This window comes from Sus scrofa, chromosome 2 (assembly GCF_000003025.6).
Source record: "Sus scrofa isolate TJ Tabasco breed Duroc chromosome 2, Sscrofa11.1, whole genome shotgun sequence".
NCBI lineage: Eukaryota > Metazoa > Chordata > Mammalia > Artiodactyla > Suidae > Sus > Sus scrofa.
The window spans coordinates 90,642,976-90,670,443 of record NC_010444.4 but is presented as its reverse complement, the minus strand read 5'-3'; the positions used below and the strand labels follow the sequence as shown (position 1 = coordinate 90,670,443).

General features: G+C 38.8%; 1 protein-coding gene across 2 annotated transcripts in view; it reads right to left on the bottom strand.

Moving 5' to 3' along the window:
• Positions 5,061-27,468, bottom strand: part of ATG10 (autophagy related 10) — a 228,589-nt gene continuing 206,181 nt past the window's right edge. For both annotated transcript variants that reach the window (XM_005661528.3, XM_005661529.3), the window contains exons 6-8: positions 7,591-7,688; positions 6,847-6,962; positions 5,061-6,550 (exon numbers count right to left, since the gene is read on the bottom strand). In XM_005661528.3, the coding sequence (XP_005661585.2) occupies positions 6,863-6,962; positions 7,591-7,688 (198 nt within the window). In that variant the 3' untranslated portion in view covers positions 5,061-6,550; positions 6,847-6,862. The remainder of the gene's footprint in view (positions 6,551-6,846; positions 6,963-7,590; positions 7,689-27,468) is intronic.

Here is a 27,468-nt window from a genome sequence, read left to right as displayed (position 1 = left end):
TGATGTATTTTTGATATAGTGTTAAGTCACATGCAGAGTTAGCATCTAGTTTGTTGTTTTTGCTTTTGTTTTTTTTTTGGGGGGGGGGTTGGCCGCACCTGCAGCATGTGGAAGTTTCCGGGCTAGGAATTAAAGCCACCACAGTTGCAACCTGAGCCACTGCTGTGGCGATGCTGGATCCTTAACCTGCTGCGCCACAAGGGAACTTCCAGTATCTAGTGTTTGTTTCCTATTTTAACTCAACAATCCATTTATGAGAACTGCCTATTTTGATACATGGAGATGAATTCACTCAACTGCTCTACACTACCACATTTTATTTAACCATCTCCTAATCAATAAGCAGGAAAGGGCCTCTTAACCCATTGAAGGAGGGGACTAAGGAGACCTCATCCCATTCTGCTGCTTGTGACAGGGGAGAGAAATCTTCTCAAAGTATAGAGTGGGTGGCAGTTCCCAGGAGGAAAGCAGGTCCAGTCCTTGAGTCTACAGAAAGGAGACCATGGGAGGCTTCCCTGAGGCTCAGTGATCACCCACATACACAAATATTCCACGAAGAATTACGGGGTACCACCAAGTGCCAAGCACCATGCTAAATCCTGAAGATCTGGCATGCACATGCAAATACCAATGTACCAAAGGCTGTATATATACCGAACTACGATTTCCTGTTAGCCTATCAGGGCATACTTTGTTAAATTTCTGCCTCATTCAAAAGTGATTTATGGGTATTTGAAAAGATTTAAAGTAATCTAAGAAATCACCATATAGACATTGGATTTTTTTATCCTCATGTAAGGTTTATCTGAATGTAGGAATGCAGGTGAGTTTCCAGTTTATTTTTAATAATTTACAAAATGGGACTTGGTGGTCTCAAATAATTTTCAGCTCTAATGGGTTGCAATATAAGATATTTGCAATAGAGCTCTTTTACCACTAGGTGTCGCTATTGACAACACAAAAATTAGATAAAAGCAAGGGTTTTACATTACAAAACTGCTTTAAAGAACATTACCAGATTTTAGAATAAAAACGTGAAAGTGCTTTTACAGACGAGCCCTATAAAAATCCAGTGTGGCGGGGGCGGGGGACGACTTTGGGAACCTATGTGCATTTCAAAGTAGCCCAGCGTTATGGGCATGCTAATAGTTAACACTTCCTATACCTTCTAGAATAATCTTTAACCACTTATTGGTCAGCAGCATAAAGGAATCAGACATCTTAGAACTGGAAGGAAGCTTTTTTTGTCCATTAGCTTTCAAATCTCTGACCACTCCCTGGAATTAGAAATACATTTACAGCACCATCTAGTGTGTCTGTGTGCACATCCTAGATAACAGCTTTTCTATGTATCTAGTTGAAATCAAAGTTCCAAAAACAATGATACCCTATTATTAGTGCAATGTACTTTTTTCTATGTATGTGTAAAATAATACAAAATATATATTGGTTTCTGCCCCAGGTTCCTGGCACCGAGCTCCTAAAACTCTTGAAATTTCCTAATAGGCATCTTTTGTTCCAGTATCTGGTCTCTGACTCCAGTTCCTGACACAGAACTCCTAAATGCCTTGGAATTTCCCAGATGATAGGAGTAGCTTTTGTTCTAAAGAGGTGACTCTGGGTGGGCTCCTGAATAGCTTCAGGAGAGAGGCTAGTCACTGGGAAGACTAAGCCCTGATTAAAAGCTTGGAATTTTCAGCCCTATCCCTCATCTTCTGGGAAGGGGAGAAGGGCTAGAAGTGGAGTTAATGATTGATCATGCCCACATGATGAAACCTCCATTAGAATTCCAAAAATACAAGTGCATGGTTCAGAGCTTCCAGGTTGGTGAACACCTCTACATTCCAGGAGGGTGATGCACCCCAGCTCCATGGGGGCAGAAGTTCCTGCACCTGGGACCCTTCTGGATCTCGTCCTGTGTATATATCGTCTGTTTCCTTTATCATATTCTTTATTATGTAACAAACTGGTAAGCCTAAGTAAGTGTATACTATGAGCCATTCTAGCAAATTACCTAACCCAAGGAGGGGGTCATGGGAACCCTAATTTATAGCTGGTCAGTCAGAAATATAGGTGACATCTTGGGCCTTGCAACTGGTGTCTAAAATGGGGTAGTCTGTGAGATTGAACAGTTAATCTCAGGATCTGAAGCTAACTTCAGGTAGACAGTGTGAGAATTGAACTGAATTACAGAAAACCTGGCTGGTGTTGCAGATTGTCTGGTGCATGGAACACCCATAACATCTAGTGTCAGATGTGCTGTATGATAGTATTATGACAGTAAAGGAGAAAACACAGGGAGTGTTTCTCCTAGACATATTCTATTTCATAAAAAAAAAATGCTGGTCATAAATGAATGTATTGATTTTACTTGACCTAATAATACCCTTCCTTCCATTTAATACGTGAAGAAATAGGCACTGAGAGGCACAGTGACTTGCCCCAGGTAACAAAGTAAACCAGGACTTATCAGAACACTGGCAGGTTTTGCTTCGGAAGGCACTAAGCAAAAATCAAAAATCGTCTTTGACATACTCCCAGCGCTTTTTGCATTCTTGTACCTTCTCAAGTCTGTGGACTGGTACCTGCTGGTGAAAAAACACCAGCGAAGTGTATGTGCGATTAGTCATTTTCAAATACAAAATTCTTTCTAAAATGCAAATGTGATCACTTTTACAGCTCTGCTCGAATTCCCTTGGCGGCTCTTTGCGGGGTTTTGGCCAAACACAAATCCTCAGTGAGGCAATAAAGGCTCCTCCAGACCTGCCCCAGTCCCCCTAGCCAGGCTCACTCTTTACCACCACCCCATGTGCACCCTCAAGGTCTTTCCTCCATTTGTAACCTGGCTCAACCCGAGGTTTTTCACAACTTCACTCACATTTCTCTTCTGTGAATCTTTCCTGGTGCTTGCTCTCCATGCCTCTGCCACCGCACACATCCTACCGTCCCTGCATCTTCTTGTCTATCTTCTCCACTGGACTGGGGTGTTCACCTGAGCCGGGTCGGGCCTCTCCATGTGCTACCCCTGCCAACCAGCTTAGGGTCAGCACCAATGAGGAACTCAGTAAGTAATGGCTGACGTGAATATTTGCATATTCTTACTCTCAAATTTTAATCCTAAAAACAAAAAAACCTCTTTACTGACTTTCAGCTCTCTGAATTATGTAAAAGCTCGTTTTGACAATGCAGATCTCCATTTCCTAATGTCTTAAGAGTATTAATTAAAACTGTACCTCTCTCAGAAGAAATGGATACAAAAACCCACTTCTCACTTTTTTTTCTTCATCTTATTTTTTTTGGGGGGGGCGGTGGAAATTTCTTTTTTTTAACCTCCAGCTTGTAGGCTAGTACCTGATGTTGAGCACAGCCTATGGCTCTTCCACGGTCACTCAAAGAACTGGCCCACTTACGAGGGTTCCCAGACGGAGGATATTCCCTGGATCACTTCCAAGGGGCAGACAGCAGCTCCTCTGTGCATGCAACCTCATAACATATCCACAGGGGGTCAGTAAGTTACTCGCTACCCATCAAATCAGAGTGAAAAGCAGACAATGAAATGCTACTATTGAAACCAAAACACCTCTGACTTGAACCCAGACTAAACCCAGGTTGGAGCTTGAAACCACTTTTTTTTTTTTTAATTAGAATCACTCACCTGGTGTCTGGATTTACTGAGGCTCAGGTTCTTTGTGTCTCAGCACAGAAGGAATTCAGTGAGAGACAAAGTGATAGGCAAGAAATAGTTATTAAGATGCTTGTGAGAGACAGAAGCCAGCAGGCAAGGAGGTTCTGCCCGGAAGAATGGGTGGGCTACATTTTATAATCCAAGGAAAGCAGGAAGTGGGAAAACACCACCTTCTTCCTCATTCTTCAAGTAGACCTCAGGCTTACATCACTAACTCCTCCTTCCTATCGGCAAGAGAGTATTTGACCCCATGAGGTCAAACTAGGACTGTCTTGGTGCTTATTCAAATTAGCGGAAGGTAGGTAACATATGCTAAAATATGTTGAATCGTCTCTGTATAATGAGGATCTTCTACTTTGGAATGTCATCTTACCCTTAAATTCCTATCTTTGGTCCTTAAGGATCATTATCTTGCTGAACTTGAATGCAGGCTTCATTTTTTTCTTTCGCTTAATGACCTGAGGCGTATCTTGTGCTTTTACTTATTCTTTTATAGTTAAGCAAGTCTGCTTCATCCAAAACGTTTCTGATGGGTTTTTTTTTTTTTTTTTTTTTGCTTTTTAGTGCCACACCCATGGCATATGGAAGTTTCCAGGCTAGGGATCAAATCGGAGCTACAGCTGTCAGCCAGCTTATGCCACAGGTGCAGCAACATGGGACCCAAGCTGTGTCTGTGACCTACCATGGTAACACCAGATCCTTAACCCACTGAGCAAGGCCAGGGATCAAACCCGCAGCCTCATGGTTACTAGTCAGATTTAGGAATTCCCTCTGATGGCTTTCTTAACTTAGAGCGGTCTCCCAAAGTTCCCTAGGTTTCCATGTCTACCCATGGTCCCCTACTGAGACTTCTACAGCCACCTGTGTAACTATTCCACTCTATCCCTACCACTATGACTGAGTACAGTGATAATGAGATGGGGTGAGGGTGGGGCGAGGGTCAGAGAAGGCTTTGTAAAAGAGTGAATCATGTAGGCCAGGTTAAGAATTGGATAGAGAGATGGGTAAGGGAGCATTTCCAGGTGGGAACCATCATGAGCAGCGGTCAGATAGGCTGTGGGCAGATAGAGCAAGCCTGACCAGAAGCCCATTTTCCTGGGGAGCAGTCAAGCCTGAACTGAGGTGGGAAGGAGTAGGGATGCTGTGTGGACTGGAACAGGGCCAGGACCCACTCTTCCCCTGACTCCACATGGTGGAGCTCTTTGCAACTTTTTTTTTTTTTTTAAATCACTGATGAATTTTTAGGTCTTCATTAGTCATAGGGAAAAAAAATTTTTAACTTGAAAGAAACATACACTTCTCCTAAACTGATAGACTATTATCTTAGAATCTGTTAGCAAAAGACAATTTCTAGACAAGTACATCATGCAGATAATACATTATTACATTTTCTTTTTATTTTTTATTTATTTATTTTTTACCCTAGAAATGACCTGGCTTGAGAAATGACTTGCTGTAAAATCTGTGTTAGGGAGAGTGGTGGGGAGAAATCCCTTGCAGAAGTTGAAAAGATGTTAAGTGGTAAATACCAAAATGCCCAGCAAGCATGTAAGCAGGCTCTCATCCCAGCATGAATATGTGCAGCTCAGCGTTTTAAAATTTACTTTTAGCTTTTCTAGCAGTTTGAATTAACTCTTTCTCTACTTCTGCTCCCTGTGTGAGAGTTCAGCTCTTAACTTAGAGACTGGAAGGGCTGTCATGGTCCTCTGCCATCTTCCTAACCCTTCCCCCAAGTGGGCCGCCTTGAGAGCAAGAGCCTCCTAGACTTCCTTGCTATCTGGAGGCTCAGGGCGATGCCCGCACAACGTCTGGAAGCAAGTCCAGCTTGCCGGGGCTACACTTAGAATTGGGAAAGGCCTGTTGGGAGACCAAAACAACTGTGCAGCTCAGGAGGTACATCCAGACCAGAGATTCTTCAGGAGCATGTGCATCGAAATCACTCCAGAAAGGCTGTTCCAGCAGGTGGTCCCAGCATCTATCGTTGTAAGAGAGCCTCAAGTGACTCCCTCACTGACAGACACTAATCTAGGTGCTCTAAAAAGCCAGTTACAGGTTTCTCTTAGTTTCAGACCTAGCAATTTAAAACAAAAAAAAGGGCAACCTCAAACCAAAAATTCTACCATATTAGGTCCATCTTAATACCTTACCGACTATTACATTTATTGACCAATTGGGTGAATGGCAATCAAATATAAGAAAGGTAGCCATTTAATGAATACTTGTATAATGCTTTACAATATTTTCTCATGCACTAATGATCTCACATGCTTCCATAGCAACCCTGTGAGGTAGCTTGTTAGTCTCAAATTAAAGAGAACAAGTCTCAGAGATGTGAGAGAATGACCTGGAAGTGCCCTGGTGATGTCACTATTTCTATTACATTCATTTTTTGCTATTTATAGTGACTGCATCTTTGCAGGGTATCTTCTTTTTTATCTTTTTGCCTTTTTCTAGGGCCACTACTGTGGCATATGGAGGTTCCCAGGCTAGGGGTCAAATTGGAGCTGTAGCCGCCGGCCTACACCACAGCCACAGCAACGCCAGATCTGAGCCGTGTTTGCAACCTACACCACAGCTCACAGCAATGCTGGATCCTTAACCCACTGAGCAAGGCCTGGGACCAAACCCGCAACCTCATGGTTCCTAGTTGGATTCGTTAACCACTGCGCCACGACAGGAGCTCCTGCAGGGTATCTTCTAAAAATAGAGTATATCAGTTTCCGCAGATATCTGCTTCCAAGGAAAAAAAAATCCACATCAAAATCTCAGGGAGCTGAAATCTTGCACAACATGGGTCCCATTAAAACACGGCTGGCCACATACATTTCCAGTGTTATTCTAAGCTCTTTGGCTCAATAGAAGAATCTGAAGAACAAGAACAAAACAAAAGCCAAGAAAATAAAAGGTTAACTGAGCAATAAAGGCTTGTTTTAAGAATATCAATTCTAAAATAAAGCCACCCAGCCCTATGGCTGGGTGAGTGTTATTAAAATAAAGTCAAAAGCTTCCTAAATGATGGGAATGTGGTTGGCTGGGAAACTAGGCAAACAATTCAATGTCCAGCCTGTTAAAGACGAAAGCAGATGGTGGCGCCAGGAGGGCAAGAGAGACACCAGGATCTCTGCAACGGCAAAACATGCAGCACCAACTTCTCTTTCTACCTGGTCCATTGACATTTCATGCATCCTGAGAGGCAGCTCTGGCATAACTCAGAGGCAGATTCAGCCCAACAGCCGGCCCTACGATGCTCAGCCACGACGTGATATAGTTGACGTTCCTGGGAAACAAGTGAAAACACAGAAAACTTGGTTTCCATTGTAGTTGGATGAGAGGTAGAAAATCAGTTACCAATAATCATAGCTTCTTCAAAGACATATGCCCACCACTTGGAATCTTAGCGTTTTCAAATGCCAGCCCATGGCCTGACAGGGACTTGAGAGCCAAAGAGGCCGAGGATCCATTACTAAAGTAGTTGCAGGGTCAGGCCCTGGGGTTCCTGATTCCCCTTGATGATTCCTATGTGACACAATTGACAAGCTTAGCTAAGGCAGCAGAGTGCAGTGGTGAAGAGCATGGCTCTGAGGCAAAAGTGCCTGGGTTCAAATTCAGTTCCACTGCTTAACAAGCTGTGTGAGTCAGTTAGCCCTTCTGTGCTTTAGCTTCCTCCTCTGCAAACTGGGTAAAAGAATGGTACTTAGTTCACAAGGGTGTTATAAAAATCTAGTGTGTTAATACATCTAAAATACTTAGAACAATGCCTACCACACAATTAAAAAATCAATAAATATTAGCCATTCTTTTTATTACAAAGAATATTCCTTTTTTAGCTTAGCTTTTAGAATCACATAAAAAGACTTACTCTCTTTTAAAAGGAGTGCAAGCCAATTTATCTTGGTGTTTCTTACCTCTTGGTTTTTTGAGAACTCTTGAACACAGGAGTCATGAATTCACTTGTCTTGCAGGGATGCAGTACAAAAAAGGGCTGTCCAAGTATGGGGTGCTCCTGTAAGAATCAGAGTTAGCCCAGGATTGCCAGTGTGAGTTACTCATATGGTTTACTCCTTTAACATAAAGGATTTTTTTTTTTTCTTAACGTTGGGTTTTTGTTTTGTTCTGTTTTGTTGTTTTTCTGGCTGCACTCGAGATATGAGAGAGTTCCCAAGCCATAGCAGTGACCTGAGCCACAGAAGCAACAATTCTGGATCCTTAACCCATTTTACCACCAGGGAATTCTGACTGAGGTTTGTTTTAATTTCAGGTTATTAAATTAAGATATATAGTGATTCCTATTTTGATGTATCTGTGGGAGAAGGTGAGCGAGACATCTTATTCTTCTGCCATCTTGATCCTTCCCCCGATTCCTATTGTGAAATAAAATTTGTAACCCAAACATGAGAAGTTGGTGAGAAGAAACAATCTGTTGATAAAGAACGGCACTAAATGCAAAATGCAGATACATTATATCCATTTCCCTAACTGTTCTTTAGCTGGTGTTTACTTTGGCCTATAATTTTTCTTCAATTTTTCCTCAGGGATGTCCTTGACGTCTAGGAGCCCGACCATCTGAACAATGCATTTCATTCACCTCTTTGTCAATGGTAAGGGCACCAATATCATTTGCATACTTTCTTACATAAATTTTGCCAACATGTTCATTGTTTCAGGCCTAACTGCATCCAGTGCCAGTGGGCACATGTCCAGTGAGTAGACAGGAGAGGAGGGGGAGTGGAAGAGGGGAATGGCCAGCACTGTTTAAATCGTACTATTTCTGTCTGTTTGCCTGTCTGCCTCTCTCTGAGTATCTGTTTATCTGCTTCTCTCCTGTCTCTTCCAAGCTTACAGGTCTATTTCCATAAGTTAAAAGTCCATAAAATGGAATTCCACTTCCTTCCTAAGAGAATGACTGGATATAAGACACAGGTCAGACTGCTGCCAGGTTAGGGATGTGGACATCATTTGGCAAGCAACAGGGAGCCCTAGAAGGTTTCTATATACAAATTCTATGCACAAATTCTACCAACACAATAACAAACAATTATTATTGCTAAGTCTATCATTTGCTTATATTGTACATTATCCATGACGCCATTATGCCAGAGACTGAAAACTCAAATATTGCTATGATCTGAATGTGTGCCCCCTTCTCCAATTGATATGTTGAAATCCTAATGCCCAGTGTTATGGTATTAGGAGCTAGGGTTTTGGGAAAGTGCTTAGGTCAGGAGGGTGGAGCCTTATGATGAGATTAATACCTTAAAAAAGAGGCCCTTTCTGCCACATGAGGACACAGTGAGAAGTCTGCAACCTGGAAGAGGGCTGTCACAAGACAGGGCTGGAGACCTCAACCTGGTCTCAGACTTCTGGCCTTCAGAACTGTGAGAAATAAATTCCTGTTGCGTACCAGCTATATCTGTGGTATATTTGTTATAGCAGCCCAAAGAGACTAAGACTATGAAGTCCGGACTGGTGACCCAAAGGGGTGAGGCCAGTTCAATGCACCAGGTGGTGACAGGGACTGGGGTAAATGGAGAGTGTGCCCAGCCGAGGCTGTGCTTGCTACTCTGCTCCAGCCAATTGTGCCATGTGGGAATGCAGGTTCAGTGTGCCAGGTCTTCCCATTTGTCAAAATAACCTAGAAATCCAGATTTTTATGCAAAACCGCCTAAATTTAAATGTTGGCACAATTTTTTAAAAACATGGTCTGGGCCAAATAAAACAAGCCTGTAGGCTGGATTTGGACTAGGGGCTGCCTAGCTTCTTCTCCTGGCTTTTTCTCTTCTCAGTCAGTACAAGGAGAAGCTGAACTCAGAGCTATCCGTGGGAAGAAATATGTGTGGCTGTCTCTGCTGCCTCCACCATCTAACCCCAAAACATTCATGTCTGTGTGCAAGGACACATACCGACCCATAAGAAATGGAAGGGATGGTTCCATGTGTATGGGTGACACTGGGTGTGGAGAGGTGTGTGCACGAGTGTGGCGAGGGCTGAGTTATGGGCTGGGTTTAGGCTGGTGTATGTCTCCCTGGGTGCCACATCCAGATGCCTCTGCCCATTGGCCTGATTCCTGCAGAGGGCCTGAGCTCCTGCTCTCCAGCTCCCTCCCTACCCCTCCTTCCTTTCCCTAACCAGGCCTTGGGGCCACCGCCCAGATAAGTTATGCCTATTGAACGTCCTCCTGTCCAACTTGATTCTGGCTTCCCTTACCTGCCCTAAACTAGAAGTCATTAATTCAACACAGACCAGTGATCATCTGGCGGGAACTGTTCTGGATCTAATTATAGAGATCACTATCTTTAAGATAAACCAAGTTCCTAAGCCCATGGAACTTACACTCCAGTGCAGGAGACACCAAATAAACACAGAGAACAAATAAGTTAACAGGATACTCTAGATGAAAATAAATGCAATGAATAAAACAAAACAGGATAATATGATTTTAGAGGGATTTTGGTAATAATAATTTAGATTTGCTGAAAGGGAAGACCTTACTGAAGAGGTGATCTTTAAGCTGAGATCACAATGGTAAGAAAAACTCAATCATGCAGAGACACTGTTGGAGGCAGAAGACCATGGAGAGAAATGAGCCTGGGAAATGTGCATAAGAAATGCATAAGAATTTTAGAAATATCATGGACTAAAATAATTACTGTTTAGAGAGCTGGGGTTTAAAAAGCTAAATTTAGTCTAAATTCTATTTGGATACTTATGTGGTAACCAATAGAAGGAATGAAAAGCTGTAACCAAATCTGTGAAGATGCTACCTTCTTAAATAAAAGGAAACCTAGACCTCCAAGGATGGCTTTAGATGGAACACTCATAAAGGAGAGAGTGAGCTCAACCAGGCAGCCTCTATTCCTCCTCAAGACACATTCTCCCCTAGGCAGCCCATGATTGCCATGGCCACTTTCATGCTCATGGGGAAACTCATCCAACTTGAATCCAATAGCTAAGGTAGAATGGACTAGTCAAACTGAAAGCCTGGGAATACCAAAAGGGTAACAAACAGACAGAGCACCAAACTCTTAAAGATCCAGAGCGTTATAGAACCAGGGCTCCCGGGCCCATTTGAGCCAAAGGGGACACTAGGAAGAGATCTTGGTTGGGTGTTCCCTTTCTGGGGGTGAATGGAAGCACTCACAACCACTATCCAAGAGTGTCCTCCAAGACTCTTAACCTCTTGTAGTTCAGTTTCCTTAGGAGTTGGTAATTCTCATGAGGAATGGCTTTGTCACATAAGTAAGACCTTGCTTCTTCCTTACAGGTCTGTGATCTAACCTTTGCAAGACCTTGAGAGAATAACCATGTCAGAGTATAGCATACACCTGAGATTTTCAGATGTACATAAATTTCAGGGGGGCATCTTCTAAGCAGTGACATATTGGCCGGTGTCGATGTGACATTTTATGCTCCTTGTTGAAGACTTATATTTCACATCTACAAGTCATCTTTTGCTCATTCCAAGTAGCAAATTGATAAGAGCAAGCTTAGGGTCTGTAATTAAGACTTGAATTAAGTTCTGCTGTACTACTTAGCAGCTGTGAGCTTGGAGGCAAAGCACTTAATCATTTTCTGTCTCTGTTTCCTCATCTGATAACTGGGATTAATGATAGCATCTACTTCATAGACTGATGGTGATCCTTCAATGAAAAACAATGCCAGAAAACTATTCAAAACAGGCCTGACATATAAAAAGCACTTAGTTGACTGTTACTGTTTAGACGTAACCCATTGACATCTAAATAGACAAAGAAAATAACAACCAGACATACGGTCTTACAATACCCTATAACAAAGCCCAATTTCATTATCTAAAACCAAAAAGCTCCTATAGAGTTATGCAGCATGGTAAAAATATCACTGAATAGTGTCTAAATGTTTAGGAACATTTGACAACTGATTATAACCAAGGTCAAGAAAAGTCTGAATTAGACAATGAGACACCAACACCAAATGCTTTCACTGACGTGTAGAATCTAAAAAAGGGGCACAATGAACTTCTTTGCAGAACAGATACTGATCACAGACATTGCAAAACTTATGGTTTCCAAATGAGATGGGTTGGGGGGTGGGAGGGTGCACTGAGGGTTTGGGATGGACATGCTCTAAAATTTGGTTGTGATGATTGTTGTACACCTATAAATGTAATAAAATCCATTAAGTAATAAAAAAAGAAGAAAAATCTGAATTAGTATAAAAAAGCCTATGTAGATATGGCAATGAGAATTAAAAATATGTTGGTATTCAGGACGAATTAATAGAAAATAATTTAAATTAAAATAAAAGCTCAGGTACTTCAAAAACACTTCATTAATCTATAACATTTTGATATTCATTTTTCTTCAAACAAAATAAAAAATTTTATTAATATTTAAGGCTATATTCTTATAAAATAAAATGCATGGTAATGCTCTTGTGAAACATTTTTTTTTTAAATAATAGGAACTTCCATGACTTAGAAGAGCTTTTAGAATAGCTTGGAGAGTTCTTCAGTACAGGTTTGGCCACCTGAAAAAAAATTCTTTGTCTTTTACTATATTAAAGACATATTTATATAACTAGACAGAAGAGATTTAAATGAATGACTCTTTAAAAATCAAATGTTTAAACTATATTTTAAAAATAAAAATTATATTGTTTTCATAAGATGCTTTGGTTTAAAAAAGCTAAACTAATTTAAGAAATATTGATCTTCTTAAAACAGAAATTATAATAAGGGATATTTGTATAATTTTTTGAGAAAAGTGTTATAAATAAATAACAATAGGCATGGACTTCCAGCTATAGCAGAAAGATGTAGAGGTCAACAAATCTCCTTGAAAAACAGGTATAAAACTAAGCAAAATTGCCAAAAAGACAACCATTTCTGGGATGTGGAAATCAATCAAAGACAAATAAAAATTTTGATAAACTGTTTAGTTCATGAAAACTGCTAGAACTTCAAGTTAGACACAGAGAGAGTCTGTAGCCTTCCTGCCTAGAAATACTCCCATGCTGCCATCCCCACCCCTACACACACCTCACCACCCCTGCAACCCAGCTCAATCAACAAAGAAGTTTAACAAGAGTGGTGTCAGCCATGAGAACCAGTAGCTGTGCTGCCAGCAGGTCTGACGTGATTTCCAACAGAAAAACTACTGCCTGCTGGCATTAGCAATAAAGATAGCAAAGCAGGTACTATATGAAAAGGAACCCACAGCTCTGCTAGCCAGAGGTTACAGTCCCACTTAAGGCAAGCAGCAGACCAATCAGAAATCTAGTAGGGAGAATATGGAGTGAGACAGCAGTAGAAGGGCTAGGTAAGTTCTCTAGGTATCTTGGACTGACGGGGAACTAAGTACATGTGTAGGGGAAAAGGGGAGATACAAGAAGGCCTGATGAAAAATAAAAGCTGATAACAACTTGAAGATTAACTGAAATTTGGATGTGCTCCCAGCCCATATCCACATCCATGAACAAAAGAAGGAAGCCTTATAGGCTTGAAATATATGAGCATAGCCTCTGTCAGATCACTGGCCCACAAGCAATGTATGCAGACATAGCTGGTGACCCCATGGAAGCCAGGCAAAAAGATGAAAATAAGAATGAAAGACAAAATAGAGACACCAATGGCCACACTTACAGGGGAAGAAAATTCTGCAGATAAAACCTAGGAAAGGTACTAAAGCAAATAAATAAAAACAATAGAAACAACAACAAAAAGACAACCCTCAGAGAAGAATACTGGAATCCAGAGGTGCTACAATATATTACCTAAAATGTCTAGTTTTTAAAGAAATTTATAAAAATGAAAAATAAAAAAGTAACTAAAGGAAAAAATCCATTACATTAAAACTAACTCTGAGTGGGTTTGGATATTGGATTTACAAAGAATTCAAAGCAGCTATTATAAATATATTTGAAGAATTAGGAGTTCCCGTCGTGGCGCAGTGGTTAATGAATCCGACTAGGAACCATGAGGTTGCGGGTTCGATCCCTGCCCTTGCTCAGTGGGTTAATGATCCGGCGTTGCTGTGAGCTGTGGTGTAGGTTGCAGATGCGGCTCGGATCCTGCGTTGCTGTGGCTCTGGCGTAGGCTGGAGACTACAGCTCCGATTAGACCCCTAGCCTGGGAACCTCCATATGCCGCAGGAGTGGCCCAAGAAAAGACAAAAAAAAAAAAAAAAAAAAAGACAAAAAAATAAATAAATAAATATAAATAAATATATTTGAAGAATTAAAGAAAACTACTTTTAAAGAGTTAAAGGGAAAAATTATGACAATGCCTCTGCAAACAGGTAATCCCAATTGAGGAATACAAATTAGAAAAAGAACCAAATGAAAATTTGGAGTTGGAAAGTACAATACAAAAATAAAACTTTCACTAGATGGGTTCAACAGTGGATATGAGATGGCAATAAGAAGAACTAATAGGAGTTATCGTTGTGGCTCAGTGGGTCAAGAACCCAATTAGTATTCATGAAGATGTAGGTTTGATCCCTGGCCTTGCTCAGTGGGTTAAGGATCTGGCATTACCACGAGCCATGAGGTAGGTCACAGATGTGGCTCAGATCCTGCATTGCTGCGGCTGTGGTGTAGGCTGGCAGCTGCAACTCCAATTTGACCCCCAGACTAGGAAATTCCATGTTCTGCAGGTGTAGCCATAAAATAAATAAATAAATAAATAAATAAATAAGAATTAATGAACCTGAAGATATATTGATAGAAATTATTCAATCTGAAGGAAGAAAAATGAACAAAGCTTCAGAGACCTATGTGATAATACCAAGCATATCAGCATACACATAACAGGAGTCTGAGAAAGAGAAAAGAGAAAGTGACAGGCAAAATATTTGAAGAAATACTGGCTGCAAAGTTCTAAATGCTGATAAAAAAATTTAATCTACAGATACAAATAGCTCAACAATCCCTAAGTACAAACACTGAGATTCATACCTAGACACACCATAATCAAATGGCTGAAAGCCAAAGATGAGAAAATCTTAAAAAGTAGCAAGAGAGCAAGACCTCATCACATAAAGAGGAATAAGAATATAATAATGGCCAGCTTCTTCATCAGTCCAGACTGCAGCAGAAAGGCATATTCAAAGCCTGGGGAAAAACCCTAGAACTGTCAATTAAGAATTCTATATCCAGCAAAACTATCCTTCAAAAATGAAGGTAATATAAAATACATTCCCAAGGAATAGACTGAGAGAATTCCTTGCTAGTACACTTGTCTTATAAGATATACCCAAGAGTCCTTCTTTCGATAATATCAGAAAGTACCTCAAATCCACAGGAAAAAAATAAAAGCATCATAAATGGTAAATATAAAAGATGAACTAAGTATTTTTTCTTCTCTTAATTACCTTAATAGTCATAGGATTATATAAGCAAAAATTAAAATATTGTAATGTTTGGTTTATAATATGCATAGATGTAACATATATGACAATGATAGCACAAAGGAAGGGGGGCAGTGAGACTATACTGAACAAAGTTACTGTATTTTAGCTATGTTAGGTCAGTATTAACTTGTGTTCCTACTGTTAGAATGTTAGTAAGAATGTTTTCAAGAGCATTTAAAACCCAAAAGGTCCTTCTTATTGTTAAATGAATCCTTTAGGTATATTATTAAACATGATCACTCTTCAGAAAAATGTTAAAAGCACCATAACTAAAAGCACCATGGTTAAACTATAAATAGTCAACACCTAATGCTTTCTAAGATGTATTAGCATCTCTTAGTTGTGACAAATTAACATCACTAATTACTTTTCAAACACACATAGAAAATTAATTTTTAAAATACTCAAAATAAATCTTTTTTTCTCCATAAGACTACTGAATATAAGGCCTTGAGTTATTAAGAATACGATAATGGTTATATAAAGTAGAAACATGTAGTTTCCTTGATGTGATTAGAATTCATATATTTCCTCATTCATTCACTTAGCAAACATTAAGTATTCTTGCCTGTTAATGTCTCAATGACTTAATCCTAACCAAAAGCAAAGGAACTGTAATTCAAAAATGTGGTTAATCTTTTGGGTATCTTAATGCTGCAGAAGTGGCAGAATTCAAAGACAGCCTTGTGACTTGAGCCAATACTACATTTTCAGTTACATTCAGTCACAGAGAAAGGAGCAGGCAAAATATTTGAAGAAATACTGGCTGCAAAATTCAGCCAGTAAAAAAAATCAGCGGATCCTATAAGCCAAGCAATTTGTATTCAGACAAAGTAAGGTGGAGAATTTACAAATAGTTTGAGTCATTTGATCAGTGTAGACAATCTGGATAATATTTTTCAAAAGCCATTTTTCTACAATGAAGATTTTTTAAGGTTTATAGTATCAGGAAAGATTATCTGTATTTTCTACTTTCTCCTTCAGACAGCCAGAATCAGAGATGAAAGTGTCTTTAGTTGGTTTAGGAATTATGTGCTGGAGTTAAAAAATAATCTAAAATCCTACACCTTATTTGTTTAACATACCATTTTCAGAAATGGAAGAACATCAAAACTGTCAGGATCTTTTTAGTGACATTTCTTAGATCAATTCAGAAGGTAAATTTGTGTGAAAGTGCTACCATCTGCTGTCAGTACTAATGAACTGATGCAAATCTGCGCTGAGAAAAATGTCAGTGTGGAAATGCACGCAGCCAATGAACTGTGTTAGGCTTACAACTCAATAAACACTTCTACTGGAACAAAGTTCTGCTAAATGGTTTTCCGTGAAAATAGAAATGATGGGTCAGATTTCTATCTCTGTAACTCCAGAGGAGTTATAGTGGCACATTCTCTTATGAAATTTAATTTAGCAATGGTTAAATGTCTCATAAAATAGGTCTGACATGAATACTGTGAATTGGTTTCAGAACTATTAGATATGACTATCACAAGGAAATGATAATACTGCACCTTCATTCTTACATCTAATAAATATGATGAGTTACTCGGTTCATTTCTTAATTTTCTTGGCTCTCCAGGAGGGCACAAATATAATTTCACAAGCTAAGCTTTCATCTAGTTTCATATTCCAGACCTATCAGATTTGCCTTCCACATTCCTTAGCAATGGGAATGTGTATCTCCCTCATCTTACCCACTCAGTCTGGGAAAGGAAAATGGCCATGGAGCATCTGCAGTATCAGGCACTGTACTGAGAGCTATGCAGGAGTCCCTTTCCCTGGTAACTCTTTGAGGAAGGCTTTATTACTGCCACTCTGGAGAACAAGTTCCTAGAGATCATGCTTACAGACCTTCCTGTAGTGAAGAGCAAGTCATTCAATGTGCATGCTCACACACTGTCCCTCCTCATCCCACTGACCAGGGCTGGGATCAAGGAGTACAGTACCCCTGGCTTCAATCCTCTCTAGTCTACCTCTTCAAAAATCTATTTTTTAAAACTTCAAACTACTATATTTTCATAAAATTTTTAAGAGCAGTGCATGAAGAGTTCATAAAATACTGAAGAGTATAAAGACTCAAAGCAGAATAAGCTAAAACTGGAATTCCTGTCATGGTGCAGCGGAAATGAATTCAACTAGTATCCATGAGGATGCAGGTTTCATCCCTGGCCTCACTCAATGGGTTGGGGATCTGGCATTGCCATGAGCTACGGTATAGGTTGCAGATGCAGCTTGGATCCTGCATTGCTGTGGCTGTAGCTCCGATTGGATGCCCAGGCTGGGAACCTCCATATGCCACAGATTGCGGCCCCAAAAAGCAAAAAAAAAAGTCTAAAACTGCCCAATTCAGATTTACTCTCTATTTTGTGAATTCCCTTTCACAATATTCCCTTTCAGACCTTTTTCATACTACATGTTTGTAGTTTTCTGTTGCTTTTAATTTACTGAACAGATATTGATTGAGTGCCTACTATGTGCCAGTCCTTGTCATATGTGTCTTTTGTCAATCTTCTCTGTCTTCTTATTTCTTCTCTTTGTTTTGTTATGTATTTATATTAGCTCTTTAGTATCATTTGAGGATATCAATTCTTTTCATTCATTCAGCCATCACTGTGAGCATGCCCTGGGTAATACTGTGGTACCATAAACCTCTGCTCTCATAGAAGTTGCTTAAATATCAAAATACTTTTTATTTCCTGATTGTTATTTGTCTTTAAATTTTGTTCATGATGATTTAGATAAGAAATGTAATGTTAAACAAATCTGCATTTTTTTCCATTGTTACGTCTTTCATCATTTTTTATGTTTAAAAAGTCCTACTCAGAATTGGAAAACCAGATGTTTACCTATATTTATGTACAGTTTGTCATGAAACTACTTGCTGTTCCCCAAAACACACTGCCTTACCTCCGGGTCTTTGAATATATGGTTCTCTCTATCTAGAAAGCCCTCCTTCCATCACCTACTAATATTCTTTTCTTTCATACAGATCTCAGCTTTCTTTTACTCCAACTCTATATCAAGTGCCCTCCTTCTGTGTTTGCACTGCACCCATTAGGCCTACTGCTTAATTCCACACTGTTCTATATAGGAAATTGACTGTTTATAGGAGTCTTCCTTTATCATAATTTCCTGAGGACAGAAGAAGTATTCTGATTACTATTCTAATCTCAGCATCCAGGACAATGTCTTTTATCTGGTAGACTTGCAATAAATATTTGTGGAGCTACTGCATAGACAAAGACACCCTACTGTGCCAAAGAAAATTGTTACTGGCACATGCAGCCTGTCCCACAAAGGGAAATACTTGTGCAGGAAGCACTAATGGCTTCTATGCCACTGTGGGGACATAAAAGAGACAGAAACATTCTTTTTCCATGGCACAAAACCAGGCAAAGTACCTCTGTACATTTATAGGAGACCCCAGATAAAATAAAAGCTTCCATATCTGTTTTATGAAGTATTTTCTCCAAAGTATACCTAAGAGCAAAGGAGAGAGTTTGAGGACAAGGTTAGAAATAACTCCCTACAGAAAAAAAACTTGTCAACTATGTGATATAGTCTAAAATCTATTGGTTACTACATAAAAATCAATAGCCTTCATTACCATGAAAAAAACTGATGAGATGCATAGTTTAGTTCTGTAAGTTGGCCTACCTTCTGCTATACCACCATATCCCCTAAGGTTTGTTACACAGACTTAGAAGCAGATCAAATACCACTAAAATATATAATAAGCTCATGCCTTTGTACTTCACTCACCCCTTTATTACTTCATGTGAATTTTACTCACGCATTCAAAAAACACCGCGAAATACCTACTGTGGGTAAGCCTCCATGCCAAGCATTCATCCTTCTATCCATCCACTCACTCCTTATTTGACAAATATTTATGAAGCTTATTCCATGCACAGGCACCATTTTAGGAACTGGACATACAGCATACTCACGACAGAAGAAAAATCTGCTGTCATGGAGTTTACACTTAGTATGAAGTAATAAAAAATATAAAACAACATCCCATTCTCTCAGCGCCTAAAGTTTACAGTCCCAGGTTGTACCTCTAGGGGAGAAAGTTCCAAAGGTAAAATCAGTTTGTCATACTCACTTCCCTTCCCTTAGGATTTCTAAAGAGAATGGAAAAGCAGATCCCCAGGGAGAATAGCAATGTCACCTGCTCTAATGATAGGACAGGAATAATAGCACTTGTGACCAGGAACAAGAAAGGCTGGCAAGAGAGATGCCCTCTGTGGGAGGGATTTTTCTTTTCATAATTTGGAAAGGAGGCATAGGGAGGCTTCACACTCCAGAGAAAGCGGAGTAGGCAATCACAATGACACTAGCATAGAATGAGATGCTCCCCACTGTAGGATGGAGGCTGTCCTGAGAAAGGCATATAAGTGCCTGTGGCCAGAGAAAAGCTCACCAGTAAATTAGAGGAGAATCACAGTGCAGAGGTGGCCAGGCCCGAGACCCCACACATGGAAAGAATGCTTGTTCCCTGGGATAATACTCACAGTATCCAGGTACCAAGAAATCCAGATCCCTGGCACTCCATTGTTTTTGCCCTGCATACCCAATGCTTATTAAAATTGTGCAGTTTCTATAATGCTATGTTGAGTGTCCCACAGTTGGAAACCCCAAACAAGGTGTACAAATTTTCATGAGTTGACAGGGACTTTGAGTCAAATGAAATAAGCCATCTTCTTTCCTCATCTCTCCCCATACTCTGTTAGGATACCTGCAATTCAAGGATTATAGAAATCACTATAATATACAACAGACTATGTACCACTTAAAAGGCAGAGGCCCAGCAATACAGGAATTTAGATAAAGGAAAGGTCATTTCTGACTAGGAGGAGGAGTGAGCAGCAAAGACTCCTGAAGATGTGGTATTTTTCTGGCCCAGACCTCTTTAAGATGGGAAGCACTTGGAGCAGAGGAAGAGCGTGGCAGTAGAATTGAGGACAGAAAGATGCTGCTCCAAGTTTGATGGGAAGGGAGTTGAGTGAGAGGCACACAGACTTCCATCTTTTGAGTAAGACTGACAATTTTGGTAAATTTGAAGAAGAAGAAAATGTCTGTTTTTCTTGGTGATGGTGATGTGGTGGTGGTGGTGGATTGCTAAATGATTGAGGCAATCCCTGTAAGTTCCAAAGTATTTTCTGGAAGTAATCAACACCGACACAAGACAAAGAAGCAGTTTTGAAGTATAAGCAGTCCTTTGAAAAAAAGATGGAAACAAAAGGGAAAGAAGATAGACCCTAGTATGGATTTCTAAACCTAATAAGCACATAATGATACAGTTAGAAAGATAGTGGGAAAACATTTAAGGGGAAAAAAAATATGCGGAAAGAGATGAGTCTTGCTCAAATACCCAAGAAAGGTCAGCAAGCTAGTTTTACTCAGGCTGTACTGCACCTGTTGCTATTTTGAGGCCAGTTAATTCTTTTTTTTTTTTTTTTTGGCCTTTTTTTTACGGCCACACTTGTGGCATATGGAGGTTCCCAGGCTAGGGGTCGAATCAAGCTACAGCTGCCAGTCTACGCCACAGCCACAGCAATGCCAGACCCTAGCGGCGTCAGTGACCTACACCACAGCTCACAGCAATGCTGGATCCTTAACCCACTGAGTGAGGCCAGGGATTGAATCTGCAACCTAATGGTTTCTAGTCAGGTTCGTTTCCACTGCGCCACAACGGGAACTCCAGTTAATTAATTGTAATGATGTTTGGGAAGATGGATTTGAAAAATAGGACAGTTCTTCAAATTCATATGCTGCATAGGAACCACCAGGCTTCCTAGAATTTTTATTAAAAATTACAGACATCAGAGCAATAGTCCTCAGACACCACCTCCTCTGCTAACAAAAACTTTCCTTTCATGGCTCCAGAGGGAATCCAGAAACTAATTCTCCCACCCTGCATAAATCTACAAAGGGCTCCCTCCTTGAGCTGCTGACAGTCCCAACTCCAACTCCTGGATTAGAGAGCAGAGTTTTAATATATTTATAGAGTCTATATGGGTTGTTGCTTTAAGCAATACCATTAATATGCCAGAACTCTGAGTTCTCAAACTTACTCAGTTATCAATTTGTCGTACATAATTTAATCTCTCTGTATTTTGATATGCAAAATGGAAATAGCGCTGCTGATACTTCACAGGGTGAAAGGAGATAACCAACAAGACCATTATAAAGCTTTCTGGGGGAAAAAAAGAGCTTATGTAAATGTCTATTAATTAAACAGGAACGGCTGCACAACTAGGTCAGGCATGATGATAAGACTGAACAACCCACCCCCATCACGAGCAGCAAAAAGAAGAAATGAACATTTAATCCTAATAGCACTTGTTGGTTGCATTTTATAAAGAATAGTAAATTGTAATATTCTGTAACATAACACAGAGTACCATATTTCAGACCATTCTCAAAGAATTCTTTGATAGAACATAAACTTATTAGAGACAACAGCCAAAAACAAAAACAAAAACACAAGCCAATTACTAATGAAGAACTTGCAAAAAGCTAATCAAAGCTCTCATCCAGAGAAAATGAGAAAATCTGAGGCTCAGAATGATTTTGTATATTGATGAGACTTTATATAGCACCACAGAAAGAAAAGTAAAACAGATTTAAATGAAGACAAAAGGACTTTAAGTCTCTGTTTAAAAGCCTTGCTATGTTCCCTAACAATGTTTTTATTAAAATGTTCTATTCAGGTGGAAACGCCCATTTTTAAAAAATACTTGATGGATGTGGCTGGCAGTAAAGAGTGCTCTTGATTTCCTGTCTCTCTCACCAAAACCCTGAGTGTTGTGAGGGCCATAGAAAAGAACCTTCATTCAGCCTCACCCATTTTGCAGAAATTTGCTCATCCCTCTGGCACTCAGAAATTCTGGAGCCAAGAGTCATGTCCAGATTCTAGAATAGAACTTAGTCCTTACTGTACAGCACAGGAGCTGTGTGTGATTGGGTCACTTTGCTGTACAAAAGAAATTGAAGAAACATTATAAATCAACTATACTTTAATAAAAACAAATAAACAAAAAGCATAGATCTTAGTCTTTCTCTACCAAGGCCAAGCCTACTAAGACTAAATTCAGTACATGAGCATGAAACAACTTGCAGGCATTACATTTATTCTATTTTTGTCTTAAAGGAAAACAATTGGGAATTTGTGCTTTCCGAGCATTAATTCTTTTTTTTTTTTTCCCCTTTCACCACATTATATAACTGTGACAATTTTTGGCTTACTAAGTTTATTTCTGGGATACTCACTAAAACAGTGACATCACTTTAGCTTATGTTGGGGTATAATAGAGTGGTGAATCAGCAATCAGAAAAGTCAAGGATTTTCAAGAACAAACTCACAAAATAGCCTAGTTTATTGATAACCAGATATTAATGTCTGGCAACTATCACACAGGAAGATGTTTTATGAGCAATACAAAATAAAATAGCAGTCTGTTAGTATAATTACTTTTTAGGATAGCACCAAGTAGAAGTTTAAATCAATAGAAAAATGTACAGATTAATCATTAAGATGATTTTTCAAAATACCACAATGCTTTTCTTTAGATAAATATAATAAATATAAATTTCGAAGTTATAAAAAATATAATTTCTATATCTCTGTAGCTAACAGTTACATATTTCATTTCCTTTCTGCTTCTTAGCCAGTTTTGATAATAAAAAAAATTATTTTTATTCACCAAATCAGATTCCCAGTGATTTCTTTAACTTAAAATCAGTTTTTCTCTTTAGAAGTGCTCTAGAAAGAGACTCTATGAAGACTACTTCTTACTAATTTGATAAACCCATTACAAAATCTGTTACCAGTCTAATAACAAAATATGTTAGGTAAAGATTTAATCTATAAAAATTTAGCTACAATGAAATACTTCTCCCACTTTTTAGACCACTAATCATTTGAAACTAGGCAACAAAAACAATGCTACTAATATTCTACAGTATCAGGAAATCATACTCTTCTGTGTATAAATATATAATCACAGATTTTTTACAGGCAATAATTGTACCCTAGTAGTTTGCAAACAAGCATTAGAGAGAGGGATAAATGGATACATATGGGCAAGAGTGGCAGTTTCTTATCCTTAAAGATATTTTATTAAAAATGTAAGCAACTTAATAATATCAGGATAAAAAAAAATGTACACTCTAATCCCATTTCCTGACCAAACATTTGTCCATAGTAACTTCCACCGGAATCTTAAGAACTGGTTTTTACAGTTTGAATCTAGTTCAGTATTTTCTAGAAAAGAAAGTCTAGGACCCAAAATAGAGTATAAAATTGAAAGAGAAGACTGGTACCAGGAAATAACACAGGCTTTCCACATGAACTCAGGAGAGAGATTCTGATTTAAAGGCTGAGCTCTGAACTCACCATTATTTTCTCCTCATGGTCCTTCAGACCAGCAGGGTCAATAAATCTCATGATTGCTGCAGACTAGGTCATCCTTGAGCTCTTTTTTTCCTTCCTGTTAAAGGTTGATTTCTTCCTATTTTTATTGATATCTACCTACCCACCTATCTTTCATAGTTATGTACACAGTGAATATATCATTTTATGATTAATTTTCCTTTTACCTCAATATTATTTCATATATACCTTCCTATATTTTGCATAATCCTCATAACTTTCTTTTCAGCTATATAACACTCTATCTGGCTAATATATCATAATAGATATTCCACTGTTAGACATTTAAATCATTTCCAGTTTTATATTGTTATAAATTGTGTGTGTATTTGTATATTATAAAATTGCAGGAATGAGTAAAAACAGTGGGGATATTTACAAGGCTGTTCATCTGTATTATCACATTTCCCTCCAAAATGATTAAACTAATTTATATTGCCACCAATACAAACTGCTTGACTACTCCCTCACTGTTTTAAGGAGCACTGTCTTAATGTAACAGTTAAACCAGCCTTTATTTCACAAAAACATCACACAGACTTTATAAAGACGCTAAGCAACTAGCTTAGGTTTTATGCCACTTTTGACTTGGCCATAGGATGCAACCATTAGCAATTACTGACTTGACTCAGGAGAACATACAGAGAAGGCTTAGGGCTCTGGGTAGGGTTGGGTGACTCTCTTGAAAGTTTGTAAACATGTTCCTGGATGCTGTGTTTCCAGACTGGCTGAGGTGGGTCAGCAACTCTTGAGAAATGGTATGCCGAGGAGCAAAATCTCGGAACAGGACGGAATATCTGACCTGAGTCTCCAACAAGCTGGAACTTGGGTCTCAGAGGGTCATGAAAGTAGGCCAGCACAAATCACATTAACTAAGCTTATGTTCTTCTCAGATTCTGTGCCAGTGGATATAAATATGGCTACAGTATTATCATATCACTCTTCTAAGAAGCTCTACTTTCCTTGGCAAGGGTCTGGAAAATAATGCTAAGTGAGAAAACCAGCATACAAAATTGTATATTCATTATGGTTACAACTATGGATATGCTGACATTAAACTTGCCCAGGAAGAAAATGGCACTAAACTTTCATTCTGAGGCATGGCACGAAATAAGAATGAAAACTAAAATTGTGCCCATCAAACTGATATAACAGGCAGGAATCACACCTGAGGGCACACACACTTTCTTCCACACTTGCTTTTTCACATAGACGATAGCCCAGTTCTAACACGTTCCTCATAAAGGATTCATTTATTCTTGTCTGAGCTGGTGCTCCTCCAGTACTAGGACCAATTGCCTTTTCCAGCACAAAGTAAAGTCTCAAAGCCTCCATCCAGCAGTACAGTGCCCCTCCCTCCCCATTTCAGCCTGGACAGGATCCACTCTGAGAGGGGCCCTTCCACAAACAAATCAAAGGACAAATCCAGCTCCTCCTTTCAAGACAGGGGCTCTCTCCCAGGCATTACCAATCAGTTTGGGAACACAAATGTCTACATACTGAGCTACTCTGAAGCACCAGGGATACTCAGTCTAATGAGCCCACAGAGTCAAACTGACTTTCTGCCAGAGGCCTCAAAATTCTAGAATTTTACTTAGTTTCCAAACTTGATAAGGAAGATAATTATTCTTAATATCTAGTACTCAGAAAACATACATTTTAAAGGTAATTTTATATCTCTACATTCATTCAACACCTTTACTCCAATTTATAATGCTTTATTCCAATGCCTTCAAATGTTATTGCTTGCACACACCTACATTTTAAAAATGTTTATCTACATACCCCAAGGCACATAAGTTGACCTCTAAAATTTTTCATTAAATAGTTGCAAAGGATATAAGTTCCAGTGCACTGTAAATACGGACAATTTAAAACACATACTATTTTACAGAAACATACAATTTTAAATAATATTGTCACTTTCTGAAATGCATTTAATTGAAAATAAATGCCCTAGTGTAATGATATCCACCATCATTCATTTTTAAAATATATGAACAATTGGATATTTAATACTTTCCTCCTTGAATTCATCTCCATTCTGCTATTCTCAAAGAACTTTATCCTAATGTATATTTTTGGTTAAAAGCTTTTTATTGATCACATTCCTGTAAACAAAAAAATAGAGAAAGAAGTTTATTTTTCAAAATGTCCTGTGACCATTTTGTGCTAGATCTTATCTAAGATGTCTTGTTGAGTTGCCATTATAATGATTAGTAGTACTCAGTTGAGCAAAACAAAATATTATAAAATTTGATAATCACATACAGTGAAATATTTTTGGAACCCATGAGTTAATAGAATCATTTACTTTTTATTATAGGTCATACTTTTCCCATATATGTTTGAATCCACTCAATTCTCACAACACTTACCCTATTATTATTATCCCCATTCTATAGATACAGAAACTGAGGATAAGAAAGCCTAGACTTCTCAAAGTCGTCAAGCCTGGATCCACACTTGCTCCCTGGCTCCAGAGCCCAGCACTTAACTGTAATCCTACACTTCCTGACTTTAAAATATGGGGGAGTGGAGCAATATGCCCTGGTAAGGGATCACATGGGTGTGATGTATGCCTTTGTTTTGCACAGTGGGAGAAAGGCAAAAGGGGAGGGTGGGGCAGGAAAATCTCAGCCGTAAGCACCTTTCAGGAGGGCAGATTTTATGAGAGGGGACCTATGGAAATATAAGAACTGGAAATTAATTCCTTTAAACCTCTCCTTACCCCCATTTCCTTTGGAATATCTTCATATCCACTCAAGGATACATACACTCCAGTTTGAATGCTATTGGTCCACTCAATCTCTGATACAATAAAAATTAAAGAAGGTTTTGTGAAACATCTTGAATGCTTTAGAAACAAAATTTAATTAAAATTTAAATTATTTTAACCCTTGAATTTTATTTTAAAATGGCAGTTAATTTTGATAATTTGGAAGGACACAAATGCTCGAATGTTACAGGAGAGTAATAAGCATAACTATAATCTACATGGTAGGCTTATAATGATTAGATGTAATGCATGAAAAGATAGCAGGTCAGTAATAGAGCCATGCATCAAAAGCTCCTCTCAAAATCTTTATTTGCATTTCTATTACTGAAATCATTTCCTGATAATGAAGTTGCCATGAGAGAAGCTCCATTACTAAGGAATCACTGTTACAGAAACAACATTATTAAAGCATTGCTATGTACAGGAACTTTTATTAGGATGATACACGTTATATATCATTGTAATAAAGCTTCCATTATAATCCTAATTGCATAAAGCTGTGTTTGAGTATAGCAAGGCTAGAGCTGTAGGACTTTTAATAAAGTATCAAAATAATGCTTTGGTAATAGGATTGGTTAGAATACTAATACTTCAGGGAAGGCTAAACTGACTAATGGATGATGTCTATGACACTGATTATACATGCTCTACCAAGAATTAAAAAGAAGAGAAGTGAGAAGCCCCTCATGTACCTAGTGGCATGCAGTGTGGAAATGTGTGTGTTGAGGCATACATACCAGCTCTCCTCTCTTTGATATAACAACTCAGTATGTTCAATTTATTTGCTGATGTAACATAACAAGTTGCCAAAATGGACATTAGTCCAACTGTGATAATTAAGAGGTTTAATGTTCATAACTATCTTTAAGATCTGATAATCAAAAAGTTAACACAATTATACATATTCACAGACACATTTCTTCTAGCAAGAACAGCTTGTTACAAGAACCACCGGAGAAATGTGAGATTTTGGTGGAGAGAGAGAGAGAGAATACCTAAATACAATATGGATAGCTCACTCTAAGAGGCCACTCTATATAATACATCAACAATATATTATGAATTATACTTAAAAATTAGTATCAGACTTAAGTTTACATCTGAGAATTTTAGGAGATTCATTCAAATATTTGTTTTCGTATTTGTTCAAATGGAGTCAAGTATTTGGCTGTTCCCT